We start from the raw sequence: 22,662 nt of genomic DNA, 5'->3' as shown, positions 1-22,662 counted from the left end.
AATAGCCTGATTTTCTGGACTCATGCTGCTTCTAGGTCTGATTTACATTAGGTTAAATGAGAGAAGTTTCATGCCAAATCCCATATTTAATGTCAATCACATTACTGGAGGAATACCAGGGAAGAAGTGCCCAGAAAGCTCTTATTGTTTTTGCTTTAATGCTTTTTAACCTATTTTCAGTTTACTTGAATTTTTCTCCATAACTTTTTATAGGTATGATTTTTGGCAAAATCATGGTAACTTCTTTTCTGTCTGGAATAAAATATTCAAAAGAAATTTTGTAGAGGAGCCGTGCTCAGTAGTTACTGTGTATGCAGTTAATTTTTACCTCTTTTGGTGGTGCCTACCTCTGTGGGCAGTGGGAGGATAAATAGATTCATGCTTCTCTATGAATCTGTGACCAGTACCATATACTATGTGGTACTTCATGTTGCTCTTGTAACAGTGGAACTATGGCTTTTGAAATGATATATATTCTCTTAAGTACATTACCTTCATATTAGTGGAGTTAGAATCATCATAAAATAATGTGACAGCATTAAATACTACCAACCCTTAAACTACTGAAAGACAAAAGATTATTAGTGTAAATATGCTACAATGGTTAAAGAAAACTGAGACAAATTACATATAAGTGTCCAAGAAATAATCCCCTTAAAGAAAAATTTTTAAAGACCTAATGGTTTCTAAAACTATTCTGACAAAACCGAGTGCATCTCTGTATAGCAGAATTCTGTTAATTCTTATCCAACTGAATTGGAGTAGTTGAGCAAGCTAACAAGCCAAAGGAATAGGCTCTGACCCAGAGAAAACAAAATATTCTTGAGCATTCTTATGTGGGTGGGAAATTCACCAGTTTCCAAAGTGACACTGAGTAGTGTTTTGAAAAAAATTATTTTGTATCTTAACTGTTGGAATGTTTTATCTGAAAAAATGTGTCAGATGTCTGTGATTAATTTTGTACTTCTTCAGTATTATGAAATTGCTTTTGAAAGTAGGTCATGTTTTTAGTACAAAAAGATCATGAATTATTACAAGTATAACATAACTATTTGTTATATCAGAGTATACTTCTCAGGTATTAAGAGTTTTTTTAAAAAGCAGGATTTAAAACAATTTTTTTTTTTTTAGGACATTTAGTGCTTTACATCCTCACACTGGAAACAAAAATATCCACTCAGTGTTTTGTTACAAGGGAGGGGGAAAAAAGCCTATAGATGGAAATGGACCTATCCAGTTTAAAATCACTTTTTAACTCAGTAATATATAATGTGTAAAGAGATCTAATATAAACTTTAAAAATTAAACTTGTGATAGTTTTTATTCATATAATGAAACATTTGCGTATGTTTAAGTGACCTTATACTGTATATGACTTTTTCGGTAAAGTGCTGCTCAAGTCTTTTCTTTGTTTGCCTTTTTCAACTTTGTTTTACATCATAGAATCATAGAATGGCATGGGTTGTAAGAGACCCCTGTCGTGCACAGAATTAGATGTGGCTGTCCAGGGTTTATCCAATAAGTTGCATCTGAAAACTGGCTCAATCCAACCTGGCCTTGAGCACCTCCAGGTATGGGGTGTATTCAAAGTTTCTCTGGGCAACCTGTTTCAGTGCCTCACCATCCTTTTGAAACTGAAAGTAGCCGACTGACCTGATTTATAGGACAATCTGAGGAAAATGAGTAAATTAGATCTTCTCTTAAGCTCTCAGAGCTGTTTTGGGAGTAGGTGAGCATCTTAGATTCTGGCTGTACCCAATCACAAACTACAGAAGCTCTCACAAAATCAAGAAGATAAATTTAGCATTTTAAGATGAGTAGAAAAAATGTTATATTGTATATTGCTGAGGTTACTAATGGCTGAGAAAGGAAACCAATTATTGAAAACTGAACCACAACACTATGGTCTTCAGTTTGAATAACTTATCAAAAACTTTTTTAAAGTTTACTTGAAGATATTTGTTTCAGTTACCTTAGATTCATTTATAGGCTTCCTGAATTAAAATGAACATCTGAAGGAGATTTTTAGCTTTTTCTCCTTTGATTTTTACTTAGTTGACTTCAGTGTCTGCAAGTTTTAAAAAGATATGTAGAACAGATGATGAATATCATGCCCAAAGGCAGATCTAGCCTTGCGGAATGTCTTGGATGCGTACTTCTGTATGTTTCAGAAGCCTTCTACATTTCTTTGTGGGAGAGAAGGAGCTTTCCCTCAAAAGTTCAGGGAAAATCCACAAAAGGTGATCAGTATTGCATCAAACGGCTATTCAAATTAACCTATGGTTTCAGACAGCTTAACTCATCACAAGATCCTGATTATTATCAGCACAATAATAACCAAAGAAATTTTAATTGTACAGCAGCAAATCTTCATCTCTTCAGTTATCCTTGCAAAAGGGAGAAATCTCCCTAGGTGACAGAGTAATCAATCAAACTTGGAAGATGGGAAGCAAGTCTAGTCTAATCAAATGGAAGAATTTTGAATAAGAAATAGGTATGAGTCCAGATGAACTAACCTCTAAAATGTTTTTTTCTGATGTAACCACAATTGATGTAACAATGGTTGTTCTGTCTATCCTGCCATAACTCTTGTCAAATAGAGTTTGCTGTTAAATGGTAGCGAGCCACAGTGATACTTTTATGAAATAAAAACTTTTATTCTGTTCATGCATCTGTTGATGTCATAGCAGTAAAAACTCTTACTGTAGAAAGATGTAAGAGATGTCTATTCAGAAGCAGGAAATCATATGAAGTTTGCTAGACTGATCATTAACAAAAATCACTTTCCATTTTCAAAGTAAAACTTAAACTGTTCTGAACTCACACAATTACAGTTGACTAATAAAGAATAGGTGCCTGTACATGGAATGAATGAGATTAGGTTAGAATTAAGATGACTTGGCTACTTGTATAGTCCATAAATTTACACTGTTTTGTAAACCTCTTTATAAGTTGGTTACTCTGATTATATCTAAAACACTGATTGTTCATTCATATCCTAATTACCTAGGAGTTGAATTTGCCTTTTTTAATCATTTGTATTCTGATAAAAAAATCACAGTCAATAATAACTTCAGTGGTGAACCAGCTAATCAAACTCGTCACAGAAACTACAAATAGCTGATATATGGGGTAAGGCTTGTCTTGGATTCTGTCTAATACTAGATTTTGATTGAGTCCAGGAAACTGTAGTGGTGTTCTATTTTCCTTACATAATCTTGTTAAACATTTTCTTTCCAAGTGTAGTTACTGAGAAATTAGTATCAGTACTACAGACTCAAGTGTATAGAAGATGGTTAAAATGTTATGAAGATTTGTAATCAAACAAAACATTCATGTGGGGAGAAAAAAAATACTGTAAATGATTTAAGTACTTCTGAGTTTTTTTCTGGGCTAGTAGTGGTAGTAAATGACAACATCTCTGTACACATATTGTCTGTATTTAACACTAAGGATTTGAACATAACTTCAAAGACATAAAGAAATATAAGCTTGCCTCTGTAAAAGAATTTGGAAGATATTGGAAGGATATGTAACGACTTATGTTAACCAATAGACTTAAATCACACTGAGTATATAACACTGGCTCACATCCTGAAGAAGTCTACAAACTGCTTAAACTGAAAGTGGCAGCCAAAAAGGAAAAAGAGTAGGATTTGTTTAGTCTTTAGCTTTATTATAATCTGTGACTACTTTCCAAGTTTTTTTATGAATCTGTATGTGCATGGTATGTATATCACCTTATAGTAAGATATATTCCTGCATTTAAAAAGACATAAAAATAGTGAAATATCATTTTTACAGTAAAATTTATTCATTCCTGCGGAAAAATAATAAAAGAGAGCAGCAGGTAGCAGAGAAGTGAAAACTTTTTCTTTTCTTCCTTTTTAGCTGTGGAAGCCTCATCCCTGGAAGTGTTCAAGGCCAGGCTGGATGGGCTTTGGCAACCTGATCTAGTGATCCCTGCCAATGGGAGGGGATGATCTTAAAGGTCCTCCTTCTGACCCCATGATTCTATGATCCTTTTACAAAGAGAACAGCAGTGATTCATTCTGAACAGGAACATCTGAGAAAACAGTTGACAACAGTAATATGAGTAAAATAATTATTTTGAGGGGAATATCTCTGCCCCCATCCAAGTTATGAATGTTTCTGGGTGCTATGAAAACCTGTGTGAATTTCTCTGATATCTAATAATCTTTCTGAGTGCATGTAGCATCTTTTCTCTTCAAAGAGATACTTAGTTAACTTTCTACCCAGCTTATTTGCTTTAGAATAGTTTTAGGAACTAATTTATTGATTAAAAGCTTATTCCATATGCCAAATGTGTTGAAGATTTTTCAACTGATTTGAAAATACATAGGCATGAAAGAAGGCAGTTATACATAGTGCTGTTTGTGATTTGGTTTTCATTCTGCAAGCACATTTCACGAGCTCATACTGAGTTTTTCACCAACCAGTAGCCTTAAGTCCTTCTCTGTAGGATTATTTTCTCATCACTGTACTAATACTCATCATCCAGTCTCTTTGGGATTACCTCAACTCAGATGCAGGACTTCACCTTGTTGAATTGTGTGCTGTTTGCCTCTTGAGTTTGTCAAAATACCTCTGGATGTCACCCTTTCTCTCCAGTGCTGATTGCACCACCCTGCTTGGTCTCTTTTGCAAACTTACTGAGGGTGCACTCAGTCCCGCTATCCATATCACTGACCAAGATGTTTAGTAGTATGTATGTATATTAACCCCTTAGGAACACTACTCATCTTTACTTAGTCCCCTACACCAATTCTCAAAGAATCTGTGTGCATCCCTGAGAATAATTAGTCATGGGTCACAGATACTTCCTTAGAAAGGAAGAGAAATATCTCAAAATGAAAAAGTAGTCTTTCAGATTTGGATCTGAACAGTTTTCTATGCCTCAACCTGAAGAACAACTAAGTTTTTTGAAATGCAATGTAACTGTTCTTATTTTCAAATAATAGTTCCTTATTTTGTATTTATTTTTTAAAGCTTAACTCCTCTTCAACATTACTGTTCTATGATTACTTAACTAATTAAATCTCTCTGATTTTGCATATTCCATTGTTGTTTGCTGCTTGACTCTAATGTAGCCAAATAGTGCAATACAAAACCAAAGTATGTCATCACATTTATAGTTTTAAATTTTAACTGGCTTGTGAGGAGCAACTATTCATTTCTTTGAGTTTCTATTGCATTCTGCATGTGTACTTTAAGAACTTTTTTCTTCATTTGCCAGCGTTTTGATTCCTTGATTTCTTGGAAAGAAGGAGCAAATAGGCTTGCAGTAATAGAAATGGAAAAGTTACACAATTGAACATATGTTGTCAATGTGCAGTCAAGGTTTATATCTCAGCATGTTATAAAATGCATTTGTGTACTTGATGTGTGGGTGAATGTGTAGGCCCTTACAGAAGCTATATAAATGTTATCTCAAAAATATCAACTCTTATCCAGTTGGAGACCTGGGGAGTGTGGCTGGCTTAAATCCATCAGTGACAACTCCTGCATGCTTTGTGGTGATTTTTTTGCTTGTCTGTTTTACATTTGAAATGCAAGAAAAATAAGTAAAAAAAAAAAAAAAAAGCATACTTTACTGCACTTGAATAATTAAATAAAGATAACCTGGCAGGTTGTTTTTTTTTTTTTTTTTGCTTGTTTGTTTTTAAACAATCAGTCTGGATTTATCTTTTAATCACTGCAGCCTGAAAATCACTTAAATAGGAAAAAAGTTCAGGAAAGGTTTTTTCCATAATGTCATAGAGTTATCTAAATCAATGTCTGTGATGGGGGCAGCAGGCCTGGAGGCTCTCTGGCTCGGAAAGGGGAAAAGGGGGAGGGTGGGGAGATGAGAGCTGGGCCTAAAGATAGAACAGTAGTAATGATCTGAGGGAGGAAGGTTAATTGGAATGCAAGATAACACAATATAATGCAATATAATTGGAATTGAGGCTCAAAAATCAAATAAGATGAGAGAGGGAGTGTCTGAAACCAAAGGCCTTACTTTGAATTGAAGGTGAAATGACTGGGGAGAACATGCACACTGCCAGCCAGTGAGAGAGAGTGAGAGTCCTGTGACTTGCAGGTCTTGTCTTCCACTCTGAATGCAAAGTCCTCTGGGGTAGGTACTTATCTTCTGAGAACCAGGTATCCAGAATGTTATCAGTCCATGGAACTGGAGTATTAACTCTAATTCCCTGTGCTTTACGTGATGTTATGATGTGGGATACTGATAAGAAAAATCATAAAACCTTGACGCATACATCACCAAACTCTTACAGAAATACAATGTTTCTGTAAGAAATAAAAAATAAATCCATTTTTCTTTAATTGTATGAGAAAATTCTGTTGCAAATATGATGGAATAGCAATTTATCATTATAATTAAAGTTATTACAATATTTTATTAACGACAATATAAAAAATGCTCTATTCTGTACATGATCTGCTGCTTCATTTTAAAAGTTCACAAATCACATTGGTTAGAACAAAGTTTTAGGGCATGAGTATGTTTCCAAAGAATCATAGTCAAGCTATTCATATATTCTTCCTATTAACAGTTATTTGGTTAACATCATAAAATGAGCATTTTTTTTTTTATAAACAAAGAAAATAATTGTAGGAGCTGTGGATGTCAAAAATGTGGATTTACTGTGTTTTGTGGCAATAATGAAAAAATACTGGTTCTAAGATTAGTGATTTCATAACATGGTCTCCTCAATTTACATGCTGTTTTGCACATCATTTGGTTGAAAGATGTGTATTCAGAGAAATTTCAAATTCTTCATGTTGGTTTCTTCTAATTTCCTGGCTGTTATGACAGTGTTGCTGAAAGTGGCAGAAGAGGGACATTCATAGCTCCTCAGAGAGTGATGAGGTTGGAGAGGACCACTAGAGAACAAATCCATTTATCCTTTGTGTGAATAGTACACAAATTGCTGATAATAATAGAATGGAATTCTCTTCCGAAGTCAGCAAAATTTTGTTTCTTATGATGAATGCTGAAATATCAGGTAGCAATGTACTTAATGTTATTTTATAGTGTAAAATGCTTATTGCTGCATACTGGTCATTGATTGATTTTCCTTTGGTTTCTGTATAATTCTGTCTACTTTCTGACTAAATCAGAAAACTATAATCTATTTCAGACAATTTCTGAATGAAAAATTCTCCTTTCACTTACTAAGCTCTCTGTGGTTTATTTCATTTCGGTCACTATCTTTAATGTGCTCAACTTTCTATTTTTCTGCGAAGATTAAATCTATACGTATATAATAGCATGTTTTCTGGGATGCTTTAGAAATAAATGCTCTGTCCCATCATTTTGTCATTATCAATGCAGAATTGGGATCTGACTCCTCTTTGAAAAGGTTTTGTGTTCTACTAATACTTGCTTACAATTTGTCATACTCCTTTGTAGTACTACAAATCTGTTGTTGCTTTTTTTTTTTTTTTTTGAAGTATTAGGATTTTTTGCTTTTTCATGTCAGAGGCAAAGATTTTTATAAGGAAATACAAGCACAAAAGTGATACTCAGTTTTCCAAAATTTTTTTGTTTTGCCAGGCCTAGGAAGTGCGTAAGATTTTGCTCATCATTTCTGTCTTTATTCCTTCCTTGCTGACAAGCCAAATATTTTGGGTTTATTTTTTATCAAACAAACCTCTGAGATTTAATTATGAACTTCAGAAATGTTGCAGTTAAGTTTTTGATCTTACATTGTCTCTACCGCTTCAAAAGCTGAGACTGATCCTTGGTAGTAGAAGAGAGATGAAATTGCATAGACTTTATTTTTCATGTCAGGACATGAATGAATTGTGGTTGTGATTTCAATTTGATTCCAAAAACATACTTAACAAACTTGAATTTCTGAAGTGATGCAGTGAGAAAAACTTTTTCTTTCATACGGCTTACAAATTTCATAATCAAACAAAAGGACAAAAGAAATGAAAAGCAGCAAAACCACTAAGATATTTCTCTTCGTGAAATTAGAAACATAACTGTATATGATTTTTGCAGCTTAATTGTCTTTAGTTAACAAAATGAGTAGTAGCTATGGGAATTTTTAAATAAGTGAGAGATGCATCAAATATTTTATATTAAGAAATGTGGTTACATAAGTGTAAAAAGGAAAAAAATGATCAGATAATTTATGACAGGAAATAATTTGCATTGCTTGTGTCTTTATTTCAGGACACTTTTTGGCTGATTTTTAGTTTTGACACATGTAAGGAATATAATGTTTGGAGACAACATCAACTGCTTAAAAATATAACAATATTAAACCATATGGTATATTTTATAGCTATGGAAAAAAAAAAAATAAACACAATAATCCTTGGCTATGCATTCAGAAGTATTGAAACCACCTTTAATTTTCAGTACTAAAATAACAATTTTCTTAATTTGCTCAGAGAGACCATGATCAGACCCAGATTGTGGAAATATGACGATGTGTGTATAGTGTCACTGTCCATTGAAATCACTCATTTAAAGGACAAATACACCCTGTAAAATGTACTTTAATTTATTTGCTCATTACCTACTAAAAAAAAACCCAAACACCCACCCAAAACCAAAGAAACATCAAATAAAGACTCAATCTTCATACAGACTAGTCTAACACATCAGTTCGTAAATTCATTACTTCATGAATTCTGTAGCTAAAAAGTTGTCTAATTTCCAGTGAGTGCACCTATGAGCAAAATACTTTCTGAGACGGTGTCAGGGCTCACTCTTCTGCTGCTGCTACAGTTTGGGTGTTGAAAGAAGCTCAAAATCCTCAGCAATACAGTTGTGATTCCAAAGCTTTTTGAGTATGTTGACCTATTAGTACTTTTCAGGTTGGAATTTAAATTATACCATATCAGTAAGTTCAGGGGCAGTGCCTTTACAAAGATACAAGAGAGAGTAGCTACAGGGCTTGGCTGGCTGTGGGAAAAGATAGCTGCAGGTGGCCTTTACCTCCCTGTCTGCTGTGCCATCTGTACGTGTTATGCTTGCCCAGATGGCTCTAATCCCAAGTGCTAGCATGAGCTGTATGCTCAGCAGGATTTCAGGTGTGAAGTTTGGTACATACAGATAGTTAGGGCCAATTTTGAGGTGGTGATGAACTTTGACAGGTGTGGCAATTTGGAAGTTGTGAATAGAATAGAGTCTGTTTTGAATAGAATCTGTTTTGTCAGAGGATGCCACTGTACATCTCTTTGCATCCTGTTGAAACAAATCATCTGTCCATTGTGCCCTAGCCATTCCTGTAACAAATTACCTGTTCTGTCTTAGGATTTTGTGCAGAATGACCAACTGCCTGATTTCTCTTTGCCTCAGGTTTTGTGGGCTTTTTGTGAGTAGGTACACATTCTTAGATTAAATTACATCATCAATAAATTTTTGGTCTGTATTAATTCCCAGACCATCTCTGTTGTTTACTTGTTACTTTTTTTCACCCTATTTTCTAGCCACAGGATCAAAGAATCCTACATGGAGTATAAGTCTGCATAGGCATTTATAGCTCAGTGCTTCGAAGTCATTTCCATACCTCGAAGCTCTGCTTTGCCAGCTGGGCCAAACCACCAGCTCCTGCTGCGTAGGCTTCCCTATGGTCTGTACGAGTATGGCTGCAGCTTTACCTCACGCTAATTTCCCACTCACTGTGTACTCCCATCTGTGACCCACACTTCTGCCAGCAGAGAAGAGCAGATGAGAGGATTCAATTGATATTCTAACCTATGCCATGTTCTCATTATTTATCCCACTGTTTGTTACCTGTTGATGTCCATACAAAGCCCACAGCTGCACAAGGTTTTCTGTCCTATGGTAGCAGTTTTCCAGTTAGAATCATTTTTAAAATAAACTAACTCAAACCACCCAGAAGTCAAGGAAAACAAACAAAAAGCAATGCATTTCCAGCTATGACAGATTTTTACAAAACTTTCTTTTTTCCCCATGGAAATGATATGTATATTTTATATAAATTCAAACAGTTTTTCATCTCCAGGAGTAAGCGAAATTTACTTTTCATTTTGTTTTTCTTGTTTTAGAAGCAGCTGCAGCAATATCATGTAAATTTCTGACATTCCTGTATCACTTACAAAAGAAGATAAGCAATTTGGACTTTTTTTCTATTGCATTTACAGCTTATACAAAAGAAAATTAACTGGTTTCTTCTGAAGCAGATATTTTCTGTAAAGATATAGAATCCCTTTTAGGAAATATTTGGAGACATGTAACTAAAGATTAAGCTATGCAATTAGAAAAAGGGTGCTAATACATTATCAAGTTGATGGTCTAGCAGCTGAACTCATGGAAAACTTCAGTTCAGTGAGCAGGTATTAACACAAGTGTAATACTTTTTTTCAGTTCCAGTGATTTTTGTCTTGTGTGTCATGAGGAGTTAAAACATTTCCCTTTGCCCATAATAATATCTTGGAACAATAAATCAAGAGCTATTCTTTTTCATTGCTATTGTTTATGATCATTAAGTAAATAAGCAAAGTTGCAATATAATGAAATGTTTTGTTTGCAAGTGTCTGTAACTTTTTCCTTCTTATATCAATCAGATCTCTTTTATGCTACCTTCACCCCTCTCAAACAATACAATGAATATTGCTTCCTATTCTTTCAGCATACTTTAGATTTCTCAGTTAAGGAAGATTACTTTAAGAGGGATTCTGTGTTACTACTTGTCCCTGAATTATTAAACAGGTGGAACTGCCAGAAGGTTTCACTGGAAAGAAAACCCCCACTTTCATTTACTTTTCTAACTTTGTTTTATCTTTACATCTACTTATCTTCTATTAAGTAAATTAAGCTCATTGAGTTCTACATGCTGAGCTAGCTAGTCTGCTGCTGCAAACTCAAGCTGGTAACTTTCAAACTTGCTGCGGAAAGTTGCTTTTTTTCCCCCTCAGTTTTCAGTGTTGACTTATATCTCATGTTTAGAGATCTCTGTAATAATAATAATACAAATCTTCTTTATCTGTGTTCTACTTAAAAATATGCTCTTTTCATCCAAGATAAGTTTAAGTTAGAAGTTTTTGGAGCAGTCAGAACCCTGGGGAAGTATAATGTATGTTTATGTATAATGGAAGTGACATCAGTAGTAGTTTGATGAAGCAAGTGTCTATCTGCAATACATCAGCAACATCAACCCTACTATCACTAAGAAATGATGAACAAAGAAGTTTTCTGTACCTAAACTGTATCCTAAATGTTTAGGAATCAACTAATAAAGAGTTAATAAATGCTGTCAGATTTTCTAGGTTTCTCACTGTTTTATTTATTTAGGTGGATCTTTTTGGCTTCGGAAATGAATTCATAAATAGGTCTTAGATATATGCTAAGAATCTTTTATTTGGGGAAGTGTTTTGTATATTCCTTATCTTTATATAGCTAAGATACTGTCCTATGTCCTATAGTGTTAAAATTCCATGTAATTTGATTACCTTAACTGAAAAGCACATAGGGAAGTTAAGACATGTGTGAACATCTTCTATTCCTCATCACCTCAGACAAACTCAGTGCTAATATTTTCTGGAGAGAGAATCATTACTTTTAATTTTAATTAATTAAATTACGTTTAATTTTTTGGAAGCTTAGGTGCAGAGTCAGAATCAACAATCCAGGATGAAAAATACAGGTATAGTTCAGTATTTCAAAAAATTGTTGAAGGCCAGGAGTCTACAAGGCTACTGTAGTTAAACTGCAAGTCTACTTCAAAAATTACCAGCTTTAAGTTGGACTGGTAAGATTGATTTTATTGGCAGTGTCCCTGTCAACACTGTGGAGAGTGAACAAGAATTCATAGGTAGTGGATAAGACCACTTGTTTGATCATAAATTTGTGGTTTAAATTGCTTTAAAACCAATGATGAAACCACAGCAATGTGGTTTTTCTTCTGATTCATCAAGATTCTGTCTCTAAAGCTTCAACCAAATATAAATATTTCCATCCATATTTCTCCAATTTTTAAGATTTGTAAACTATACACAGTATGTTTCATCTTCTAGTGAATGTGCAAAGCTACTAGCAAAATCCACTAAAAAACCCTGCTGGTTATGAGCACCGTAATAAGTGTCTGCAGATATGTACTGCTTTGAGGCAGAAACTAAGGCATTGCTACAAACCAAAAATTAAAGTAGCAAACTGCAGCAAGATTTTAATATTTAATTACATTGGCTCTAACAGGCCTTATTCAAATTCATATGTTGGGGCATCTATGCAAAGTTTATTCAAATGCAATTTCTGAATGCACAGATGGTGCTTTGGCAATGGATGTGATGCAGCTATGTAGTGCTGTGTGGGGTAGTGATTCTACACCAGGCAGTGATAATGAAGGGAGCTGGATTCTATTTCCATCCTTTCCCTTCTCTGGTACCCCTACTTACCTACAACTGTTCTTCAGAAACATCTAAGTAATGGTGAATAAATGTCCTAGAAAGCACTGAAAAGTTGAAAGCAGCTGAAAAGCAGCAGCTTAAAATTGAGAAACTGGAAGCAGGAAGTGTGAAAACTTCTATTCAGTTGAAATGAAGCATAAATAATGCTTTAACTATCTACTCTTCAGTGTTTTGTTTACTGCACTGGTTTTCTACATTTCAAATACAGGCGTTAACCCCAATCACTATGATGTATAAACATGCCTTTTTAAAGAAAGATGCTGGAACATTTGAAAAAAAATATTTTTTTATCAACTTAGTCTTCTATTGGAATAGCGAGGTTTTGTTTTGTTATGTTTTGATAGCCAAGGGAAAAATGAAAAGCAAATATAAGTGATGACATTCTCCATATCACAATTTTCTCAATATTGGACTGAGAAAGCAATTTTTGAGGTGCTGATTTTTGTCTAAGCGAATGAATAATAGTGGATAAATAATGAAAAAGGATGCAGCAACATTTAGTAGCAGCCATATAATCACTATGTAGGTAATATGCTATATAGTAGGATAGTATTACCCTATCAAAAATAATATGAATATATACTTTCTGGGTATTTTGTGGAATGTAGACAATAAAACCCACTGTGAAATTGCTTGACATTCTTCTCATGTGAAAAGAGAAAAATCAAAGGTGAATTTGTATTTTGTATTCATTTATATAGGTAAATTTAACTTACCATTTTGCCTAGCATGAGGTTCCATCATTTGAGTAAGAAGGCAAATGAATTATATTTCCTTTGGTATCAGTACTTGGTCAAGTAACAAATACACCTGTCTATGCTGTACTCACGTCTAAAATGTCAAACGCTATTATTCATAAGATAGATATATCATTATTTTAAGAGTAATATAAACTGTTGCTTGAGATTATTTGATTGGATATCGATTAATTCATAGTTTTATTGAAAGAAGCTAAATTATTCTTTGTCTTTTTTAGGGGTGATAGCAGATTATGAGTCAAAACATGGACATTGGATCCGTTCAGCATTTAATGGAAGATACGCAGATTTTTAGGACCCAAGCAAGACAGCCTAATAAGTTAGATGGAATTTGCCAAACAGATGACAATCTGTGTAATTCAAATTTTCCATCTCAAAATTTCTACCCATATTCACCTCTTTATACACACATGCATATGAATTACGGCAGTGACTTGGAAATTTTTGAAGCAGTAAGAATTCGAGAACTAGAAGAAGTCAAAGCCAGAGCTGCCCAAATGGAGAAAACCATGCGCTGGTGGTCAGATTGTACTGCTAATTGGAGGGAGAAATGGAGCAAAGTTAGAGCAGAAAGAAATAAAGCCCGAGAAGAAGTCAGACAATTGAAAATAAAATTGGACAGTGTTGCAAAAGAACTGAGTATGCTTAAAAAGATAAACCAGGATTTAGTAACTGAGAAAGAAAGTTTAGAAAATGTAACTGCTTGGAAAACAGAATATTTCAGTTCCTCGGAAATATCTCATATAAAAAAAGACGTAAACCAGTTAACATTTTTGGAACAAGAACCTGTGAAAGAACTGAACAAAACCAACAGAATTCCTTGGGCAGAAGACTCAAACAAGGTAAAGAATGGGGATTTCTTTTAGTTCATGAAAAAGGAGGAGTTATGTATTTAGAAATGAGATTTTACAAGGATTTTCACTAAAATATAACGTGATCTGATACATTATAAAAACAATTATTTTGATTTTCACCCATGTTATAATCCTAATATAGAGAAATACAGAAAACAATTCAGATCCCTTAGCTATGGCTAAACCTATAAGTGAAAGGCTGTTATCTGCAATAACTTAATGCTCTGACTATCTTTCACATTAGAAGTTATCAGGTTATCTCTGAAATCTCCATGTTTTGCATACTGCTATCTCAAAAAAGCAGTATAGACTCCTGATATCTAAAATAAAATTTAGTTCTCACTACTTGCAATATCTGAAATGAGGAAAGAGGTGAGGTGAATTCTTCTGCAATGTGGCAATTTTTTCATTTGGCAAATAGAGCAATTAAAATCTCAAAAGAATTCCTAATACAGATGTATTTTTTTTCTAAATATTTTTAGTTTTGCTTATGTTTTACACGCAAGATCTTTCTCCTCAAAATAGACAATATAGCACATTTTGTTTCTGACTGGGACCCAACTAGAATGTTATGCACATAACTGGTCCTTACACAAAACTTGTTAAAGTCCATCATTTCTTTCAACATGACTTACATTAGAACTCTAAGGGTTCTTATGTGGAATTTCTCAGTATTTTATCTGTACATATAAGTTGCTTTCCTGGTTTTAATAATTCCAAGATTCTGTCTTGACCATAGTTGTAGCCAATTAGTGACAACTGGAACCTATTTGTTTAGTAGAGAAACCTTAGAAATATTTTGGTTATGAAAACTCTCACATGTTCACAGTATGAGATACCACAAAGCAGTGATCACTCCATCAGAATGACATTTTTTGCATTAGAGAACATTCTAATTGTAACTCATTGCAATTATACAAGATATTATTAATTCTTTTTTTCCCCCTACAGGGTTTAAATGTTTAGAAGAGCCTTGGTAGCAGGCAGAAGTCATATTTAAACTCTTCCTTTATCTATGTTTTTCTCAAATACCATGTTTATCTCTTTTCTCAGGATGTGGAGTTAATCAAACAGCCCTTAAGAAGCAGTCAGAATAAAAAAATGACTCCAAAGCATCTTGATGCCTTTCCCAGTGGATTTACCAGTATTTATTTCGAGGAACCTAAAAAAGGTCTGCACAACGCAGCTCAGACATCAGAGAATGATTTAATGCATGCTTCTGTTCTGCATTTGCATTTGGCTGAGTTACAGAAAATCTTAACAAAAGAAAGAGAGTAAGTACAAAATATAACCTCCTTGGAGAAATCTTCATTAGAAATAAGTTTTTAAAGAAACTTTCTAATGTAAATATAGTGAAGTTTTGCATTTATAGCTCGCATGTTCTCCTAGGTATTTCTAAGCTCTAATTCAGAAAATACATATTTTTTAATGGTTTTGGAAATTGGTAATCACATATATTGTGTTTCACAGTAATGTGTATGTTTCGTTTCCTTTGGCTTGTTTACCATTAGCATGAAAAAGTACTCTGTAATAAAACTGTTAAGAATATACAGTTAACTAAAAAATTTGTACTTACCAGAAATTTGATACCAATTGACATCTAAGCTGTGTTATACTCAAGTATTGGAGCACTGTAGCATTATAAGAAATTTTCATAGGTTCTTTCAAATTTTTGCTAGTACATGGTGACTGGAGAATAATGAAGGCCATTTTTGAATTACACCAAAATTTCTTTGCAAACATGTGGTATGTGCTATACGTGCAGTGTGTGAGATAGTAGACTTCAGTTTAACGTGACTGTAGCTTCAAAACTGGTTAAAGTTACTTAGAAGGAGTAGAGAATGCCTCTTCTCTTGCAAATACTGTCAAGTTTCAGTTCAAAGAGTATGTAATAGATTGTGACAAATCTTTCCTGTCACTTTCTTTCTTTTTACAATTTCCCTGTAGATAATTCAAGTCTGAAGTATATTAAAATTTTAAAAAAGCATTTATTTTAAATTCTTAGAACATACTGACTATGTTGTTACCTGGAGTAGGAAGCTGTAGAAAACATCCATTCTTTTTTTGAATATTGCAGCAAATTACCAAAACTATGCTCTATCTTACTAAAAAAGATTCCGTTTTTTGTTGAAGCCAAAAAATCCAAGTGCTTAAATTTTTATGATATTTCATGAGAGTTAAGAGGCTGATACTTCATATATCTACTCTCCTCTGGTTGAAATCTTTAGGGTTCTACGTATTTTACTTGTTCAACAGAGATCATAGTATGCAGAAATTTCCTTTTAAAAAGGAGATAATCATTCAACATTTTTAAATCAAATCTCTTATTTGATGAAAATTTAATAAATCCCCATTTTACCTTCATTTTTGTGTTTGTTCATGTGCTTTTCCAGACAGTTTGTAACTGTATTTCAGGATGCCAGATTTTGATACTTATCCCTAGGTATATACTGACTGTTCTTCATTATGGTGTATATTAATAAATTTACTGGGGCATGATAAAAACTGGTGTATGTTTCTATCATGCAACATACAGCAATTCCAACCTCAGGCAGTAACTGGTCATGGAGCAGCAATTTTCACATAATGGTAGGCATTTGCATACAACTTCTTCTTTAGGTCTCTTTTTGCAACATTTCCTGTATAAAGGAGCTTCTGTAAGCAAAATATATACAGCTGAGACATATGAAGCAATTATGTTTGGCTATGCACACAATAGATACCTATGAACAGTATTACCAGACAAGAACTAACATAATCCCTGGTCTCTTGAGTCACCCTGTGAGTCTTTGTTGGGCAGACTATCATCCACCAGTTCAGGCAGGCTTAGTCTCTGCTTCTCATGGGAATAGGCTTATTTTGATGACTTGACATCTTCAGATTCCCATTTTTTTCTCTTTGAGTTTTATACTTGTTCACATCAGTATTTTTGCTCCTGGATTCTGGATCTGCTAATAATCACTATCTCAACAATCTCATCTGTTTGCATAGCTCTAGCTTAAGTAGTTTCTCACAGCTTCTTCCTGACAATTTAGAAATTTTCTCAGTAAACTTCAGCCAAGGATACAGCTGTGCTACATCAAAAGCAAACTTGGGTTACAGACAACTTGAACCCCTAGGCCAAAGGTTACTTTGGCAGCCAGTGTGATCTTGCTCATTCTGTGCAGGACCTCTCAGCAGATCTTTTTGGCTTATTTTCAGTACTCGAGAGTTGTAGCTAGATTTTTTCCAAACTGAAACCAGCACATGTAGAGCTAGCGTTTGGACATGCCCCTACTTAAATGGCTAACCTCTCCCTAAGTGATTTAGGTGGTTCTGGATCAAGAGTATTCAGTTTAGTTGTAAAAAAAAGAGGCAACAAGAAGACACTTTTCATGCAAGTAAATTGCTTCAATTACGCAGCTAACACTGATTCCAGGCCTTGAGGCAGACCACTCAATGATAACTCTGGTGTCTCTGCACAAGCCCACCAAGTACTGTGTGAACATGCCCCAGAGGCAAAGCTTGTCACATATCCTTTTGCTGATTTCCTTATGCTGTGGAAGAAAGACTTTAAATCAAATATTCTCAGAATGTAGATAAAGTCAATGTGGAAATAATACCTTTTGTCAAAAGGTTAACAAATTATTTTTGTCCCAGAAGAGAAAATAACTACTGTGACATACAACAGTATCTTATGTTGCTAGTTGAATTTTCAATTTTACATTTTCAATATTTTTATCTTTTCTGATATGTTCATGTTTCATCCCTGCAGTATCATAAAACTTATGTAAAATTGTCATCTCCCAACATAATGATACTTCTGCAGTTTTACTGCTTTTCAGATTTCAGATTTATTCAGGGTCCTGACTTTATATGCTTTATTCCTACACTGATGTTTATAGCCAGTTGAATAACCAGGGATTATAAACTATGACCTGTTTTTATTAAAAAATGGTACCAATATAAATTGGAAGTTTTTACTTGTAATTAAGAGTACTTTTTTTCTTTCATTATTCTTGTGGGCCAATTCTATTTTGTTAGACTATTGCAAAATCACATACACATATTACACAAATATGAAATGAAATTATGAAGGCAAGGATATAAATTATGAAAAATTCATTGTTATCTTTGGACTTTGGCTGACAGTCTTTGCTGTGGACACAAAAATGAAATTTTTAATGAGTCTCAAAGACAGGAACATCTGTAGAGCTTCATATTTCTTTAATTATATCCTGAATTGCTGATAATACTGTGTTTTGAAAAGAGGTAAAAGCTAAAACCAAACTTCAGTGTTTCAATAGGAACCATCATTCCTTCTTTGTGAACTATTTTTTCTAGCAGTTTTCCAGAATATAGTAATGAGCATATTACTCAAATAACATTCCAAAGCAGAATCCTTAGAGTTGTCATTTTAGTGAGGAGTAGTATCTCTGAGATAAATAGTCTACATTTCAAAACGTTTTTATCTCATTCTTTCCCATATATGTATAATCTTTTCCCTGTACTCAAATAAAGTGAACCAATATCTATCCTCTGAGGATTTTTGCTATCTTACATATACCGTGACCAAAATCACTAACTGATGTTCATTTCCAAATTTTATTAAGTTTAGGACAAGAATTTGAATTCTGTACTGGAATTGTCTGTTCTCTTTAGCCATTATTTTTTACAGATCTCTTAGAATAATTATGAAGTTATAGTATATGTTTAAAATAATTTAAAAATATGCAGTTGAAAAAGGCAGTAAAATATAACTGAAGCTTTGGACAAAAGGTAAATGTCGTTTTTTTCTTTTTCCATCCTCAAAAGAAAAAGTAATGCTGATTTTTAAAACCTTTTCAGAATGAATGTATTTCTGGAAAAAGAAGTGGAAAAGACAGAAAATGAATTAGCTCTTTGGAAGTGGAAATATGAAGAACTAAAACAATCTAAACTGGAAAGACTGAACCAGGTATGTTAGCAATATTTATCACGTGGAATAAGAAACAAAACTGAGGCTTCTACTTTACTCTTTTAACTAAGAATAAAATTATACTTAGGCTTTACGAAAATAATAAGTAAATATCCATGTTTGTTTGAAAATTGCTTTCACAACAGAACTGAAGGATAATTCAAGTTGGAAGATACCTCAGGTCCAATTGCTGCTCAAATCGGCAGTCTGGCCCACTAGTAGACTACTCGTGGTGAAAAAGGTTCTGGGTTCTGACAGTGCCCAGTCAGAACATCTCTTGCTCTAGTATATGATTATTTTCTGTTCTCCTAGTTTGCACCACTGTGAAGAATCTGGCTTTGTCTTTTTGATAATCCCCTCATAAGTATTGGGGCACTGCTATTAAATACCACTGAAGCCATCTCTTCACCATTCACTTTTCAACAGTCTACATCCAGACATGGAGCCAGTGACTACCACTCTCTGGACTTGATCTGCAGCCTGTTCTTCATTTGTTGAACGGTCCACCCATCAAATCCATATCTTTCCAGTTTGGAGAGAAAGATGTAAGGTACTCTGTCAAAGGCCTTACTGAAGTCCAGATAGATGACATCACTGGCTCTTCTCTTGTCCATTGATGCAGTGACACTATCATAAATGGCCACTAGGTTGGTCAAACAGGATTTGACCTCGGTGAAGCCATGCTGGTTTTTCTGTATCACCTCCCTGGCTTCCATGAACCTTAGTATAGCTTCTAGAGAGATCTGCTCCATGATCTTCCCCAACACGGAGGTGAGACTGACAGGTCGGTGGTTCCCAGGATCATCTTTTTTACCTTTTTTAAAAATGGGTGTGATGTTTCTTTTTTTTTCCAGTCACCAGGGATTTCACCTGATTGCCATGACTTTTCAAATATAGGGAGTGGCTTGGCAACCACATCAGCCCCTTAGGACTCTGAGATGCATCTCAGCAGGATCCATAGACTTGTAAATGTGCAGGTTCCTCAGGTAGTCACAAATCTGATCTTCGCTTACAGTGGGAGGGTCGTTAGTTCGACAGTCCCCTCCTACCAAACCAAACATTTGAGGGCTGTGTGGTTATCAGGAAAAACAGACAAAAAATGTAAGTACCTCACCCTTCTCCTGGACTTTCCTTTTCTGATTGAGGTACCTGTAGAAGCCTTTCTTGTTCTTTTTGGGATCCATATCCAAGTTCAATTCAAGCTGGGCCTTGGCTTTCCAAGATGTAGTAGTCTACATGTTAGTAAAGCAGAGCTGACAATTTGTGCAGCACTATTTGAGTGCCACTTCTGGTTTAACATCAAGCACTTTGTGTTACTCCAGGATCAGGGCTGCTACTGGGACGGGTGGCTCCAGTGGAGAATTAGATGCCTGTTCCAATAACGCAGACCAGGCCCAGAATGTAGGTCCTAGAAGGTGATGGCCGTCAGCAGCGTTTCATTCCACAGTTTGCACAGGAGTGCATGAAGGAGCTGGAAACATGCTGCAGGAACATCCTTAAGGACAAAAAAGTCTCAACAACATAGAGGAGGAGCAGCCAAAGGCTGCAATCTTTTATAGGGTAAATGCAGAGATCCATGCTGCTGAAGGTGGGAAACTGTCACCTCCTGAAAGTGGAGGATGGCTCTTTTTCCACCTCCACATCTGCTATTGTAGAATAGGTTCAAAAATCTGGTAGCAAAAAAGGAGAAGAAAGCCAAAACTGAGCAGAAATCAGAGCCAGCTTTATCCTGAACAATGCATTAACACCAGGAGAAAACAGCAAGAGGCAGAAGCAGCAAGGGGGACAATCTATTCTGTAGGGACAAAAGCCCCTATGTATCTCAATTTTCATTTTGAGGGATATGTTGCTTGCTGTGGACTTTGATCTAGAACATTGCAGAGAGACTGCCAAGGCCTGTCCAGACCTTAGACCAGTGTTCCCAGCTGCTCATCTGCATGGGTAGAATTGGTACAGAAGTGCACGCATCCTGGTGATCAAATGAGAAAGAGATGTATTTAGTTACAGAACTTGAATATTGTTAGAGCAATTAAAATACTGGGCCAAGTTTGTAGAACTGAAGTACTATAAAGGACAGACGGCTCTTCAGGAAAAAGAGGGAAGAGGAGGCCTGAGGGGATGGAAGTTGCCCACAGATCTAAAAGCAACCTAAATCTTTTGAGCTCTTCTGTGTGATGGGACTAATAGCTCATGACTCAGTACCAGAGGAGAGATCAGTAAGAATGAGATTTTGATGGGAGATCACCTGATGAGTTAGAGATTATAGTCTTTAAAGAACTCATGTCTCTGAATTTCAGAATCTGGTTCTCACAGGGGACTGACTGTATAGCTGCTGGAAAGGCATCATGGTTGGATGCAAAGCAATCTAATTCTGGAGGATTTCAGGAATTATTGCTCCGTGTAGGCATTAAATGGACCAACTAGTGGTGATGCATAGCTAAATCTGCTGTTAAGTGTTATGAAAGAAACTATTTGAAGATGTGTTTGTGAATAATATCCTTGTCTATATTGACTGAAATTTATGAGTTTGTGGACCTGAAGGAAGTGAGAAAGGCAAATAGTAAGAAAATACCCTGAACTTAAGGCAAACAAAGTTTGCTTAATCGGGGAACTGGTGCATGGAATCCCACGGGAGGGAGCTCTGATTAGTGAAGGAGTTCATTAAAGCTGGCAGGTCTCAAAGGGCAGCATCTTCAAAGTGTAAAAGAGATCTGTTATAATATACAGGTAGATTGGTCAGCATAGCAGAGAACTCAAAGTGTAATTTTGATGCCAAAAAACTATACCTTTATATAGGAGATCAGACTACAATTGAGAAATATAGAAATATTCACTGGACCTACTTGGAGGTGTTCCTTGAAGTCATGGAACAGTTCCATCTGAACATGAGAAAAAACTTTGCTGCGAGAGTCACAAAGCACTGGAATTGGTTGCCCAGAGAACTTGTGGAATCTCCTTCTGTGAGATATTCAAAACGTACCTGAATGCTTTTCTTTGTAACCTACTGATGATCTTCATAAATCCCTTCCAAGTTTAATGAGTAGAAGACAAATAAATATTGTTGTTGCATCTTTCAGGATTTAGCTTTCATAAAAATTAGTTAAGGACCTCTTACATCCAACAAAACTCAATTTGCATATGTATATAGGCATATAGAATTATTGATACAAAATTATTTTTGTTATATAAATTTAACATATCCAATTTGGAAAACTATTGGAAAATTAACTTTCTTTTCACATTTTAGGAAAGATTCTGATTAATTTATTACATTCCAATTAAATTAGTTTAGATCCAATTAGTTTATTAAATTACAAGATAGCACATAAAAAAAATGTAGCTTCTTTCACAGATGAGTATCCATAGCAAGAAAAGAACATCTTTGTGTCGTATTTGAGTTCCTTCAGATTTTAGTTCTTTGTTTGTTCATGAAGTAGAATTTTAGCTTATTATACTTATATAACAGAGGAAGTCCGTATTTAATTAATAGTTTTGTTTAAGAAATGCAGTCTTCATGTTTTACAGCATTGTCATCAGGAATAGAACAATAAGGATTAGAAACATCCTGTGAGGAGGCTGGAAATCAATAGTTTCCAATTTTATTTATGTGCATGCGTACATATACGTGTGTGTTGCTGCTTTTTAAATGAAAGACATGCTGAATTGCTTTAATTGTTAACAGAAGGTGATATTTTGAGCA

At 34.8% G+C, this 22,662-nt stretch overlaps 1 protein-coding gene across 2 annotated transcripts in view; it reads left to right on the top strand.

Annotated features, from left to right (window-relative positions):
• CCDC102B (coiled-coil domain containing 102B) overlaps positions 1–22,662 on the top strand; it is a 128,854-nt gene that overhangs the window by 8,008 nt on the left and 98,184 nt on the right. For both annotated transcript variants that reach the window (XM_085220710.1, XM_085220709.1), the window contains exons 2-4: positions 13,391–14,014; positions 15,080–15,300; positions 18,854–18,962. In XM_085220710.1, coding sequence (XP_085076836.1) covers positions 13,406–14,014; positions 15,080–15,300; positions 18,854–18,962 — 939 coding nt within the window. In that variant the 5' untranslated portion in view covers positions 13,391–13,405. The remainder of the gene's footprint in view (positions 1–13,390; positions 14,015–15,079; positions 15,301–18,853; positions 18,963–22,662) is intronic.

This window comes from Meleagris gallopavo, chromosome 3 (assembly GCF_905368555.1).
Source record: "Meleagris gallopavo chromosome 3, MGAL_WU_HG_1.1, whole genome shotgun sequence".
NCBI lineage: Eukaryota > Metazoa > Chordata > Aves > Galliformes > Phasianidae > Meleagris > Meleagris gallopavo.
The sequence above is the reverse complement of the archived record's forward strand: the minus strand, read 5'-3'. Positions and strand labels throughout refer to the sequence as shown.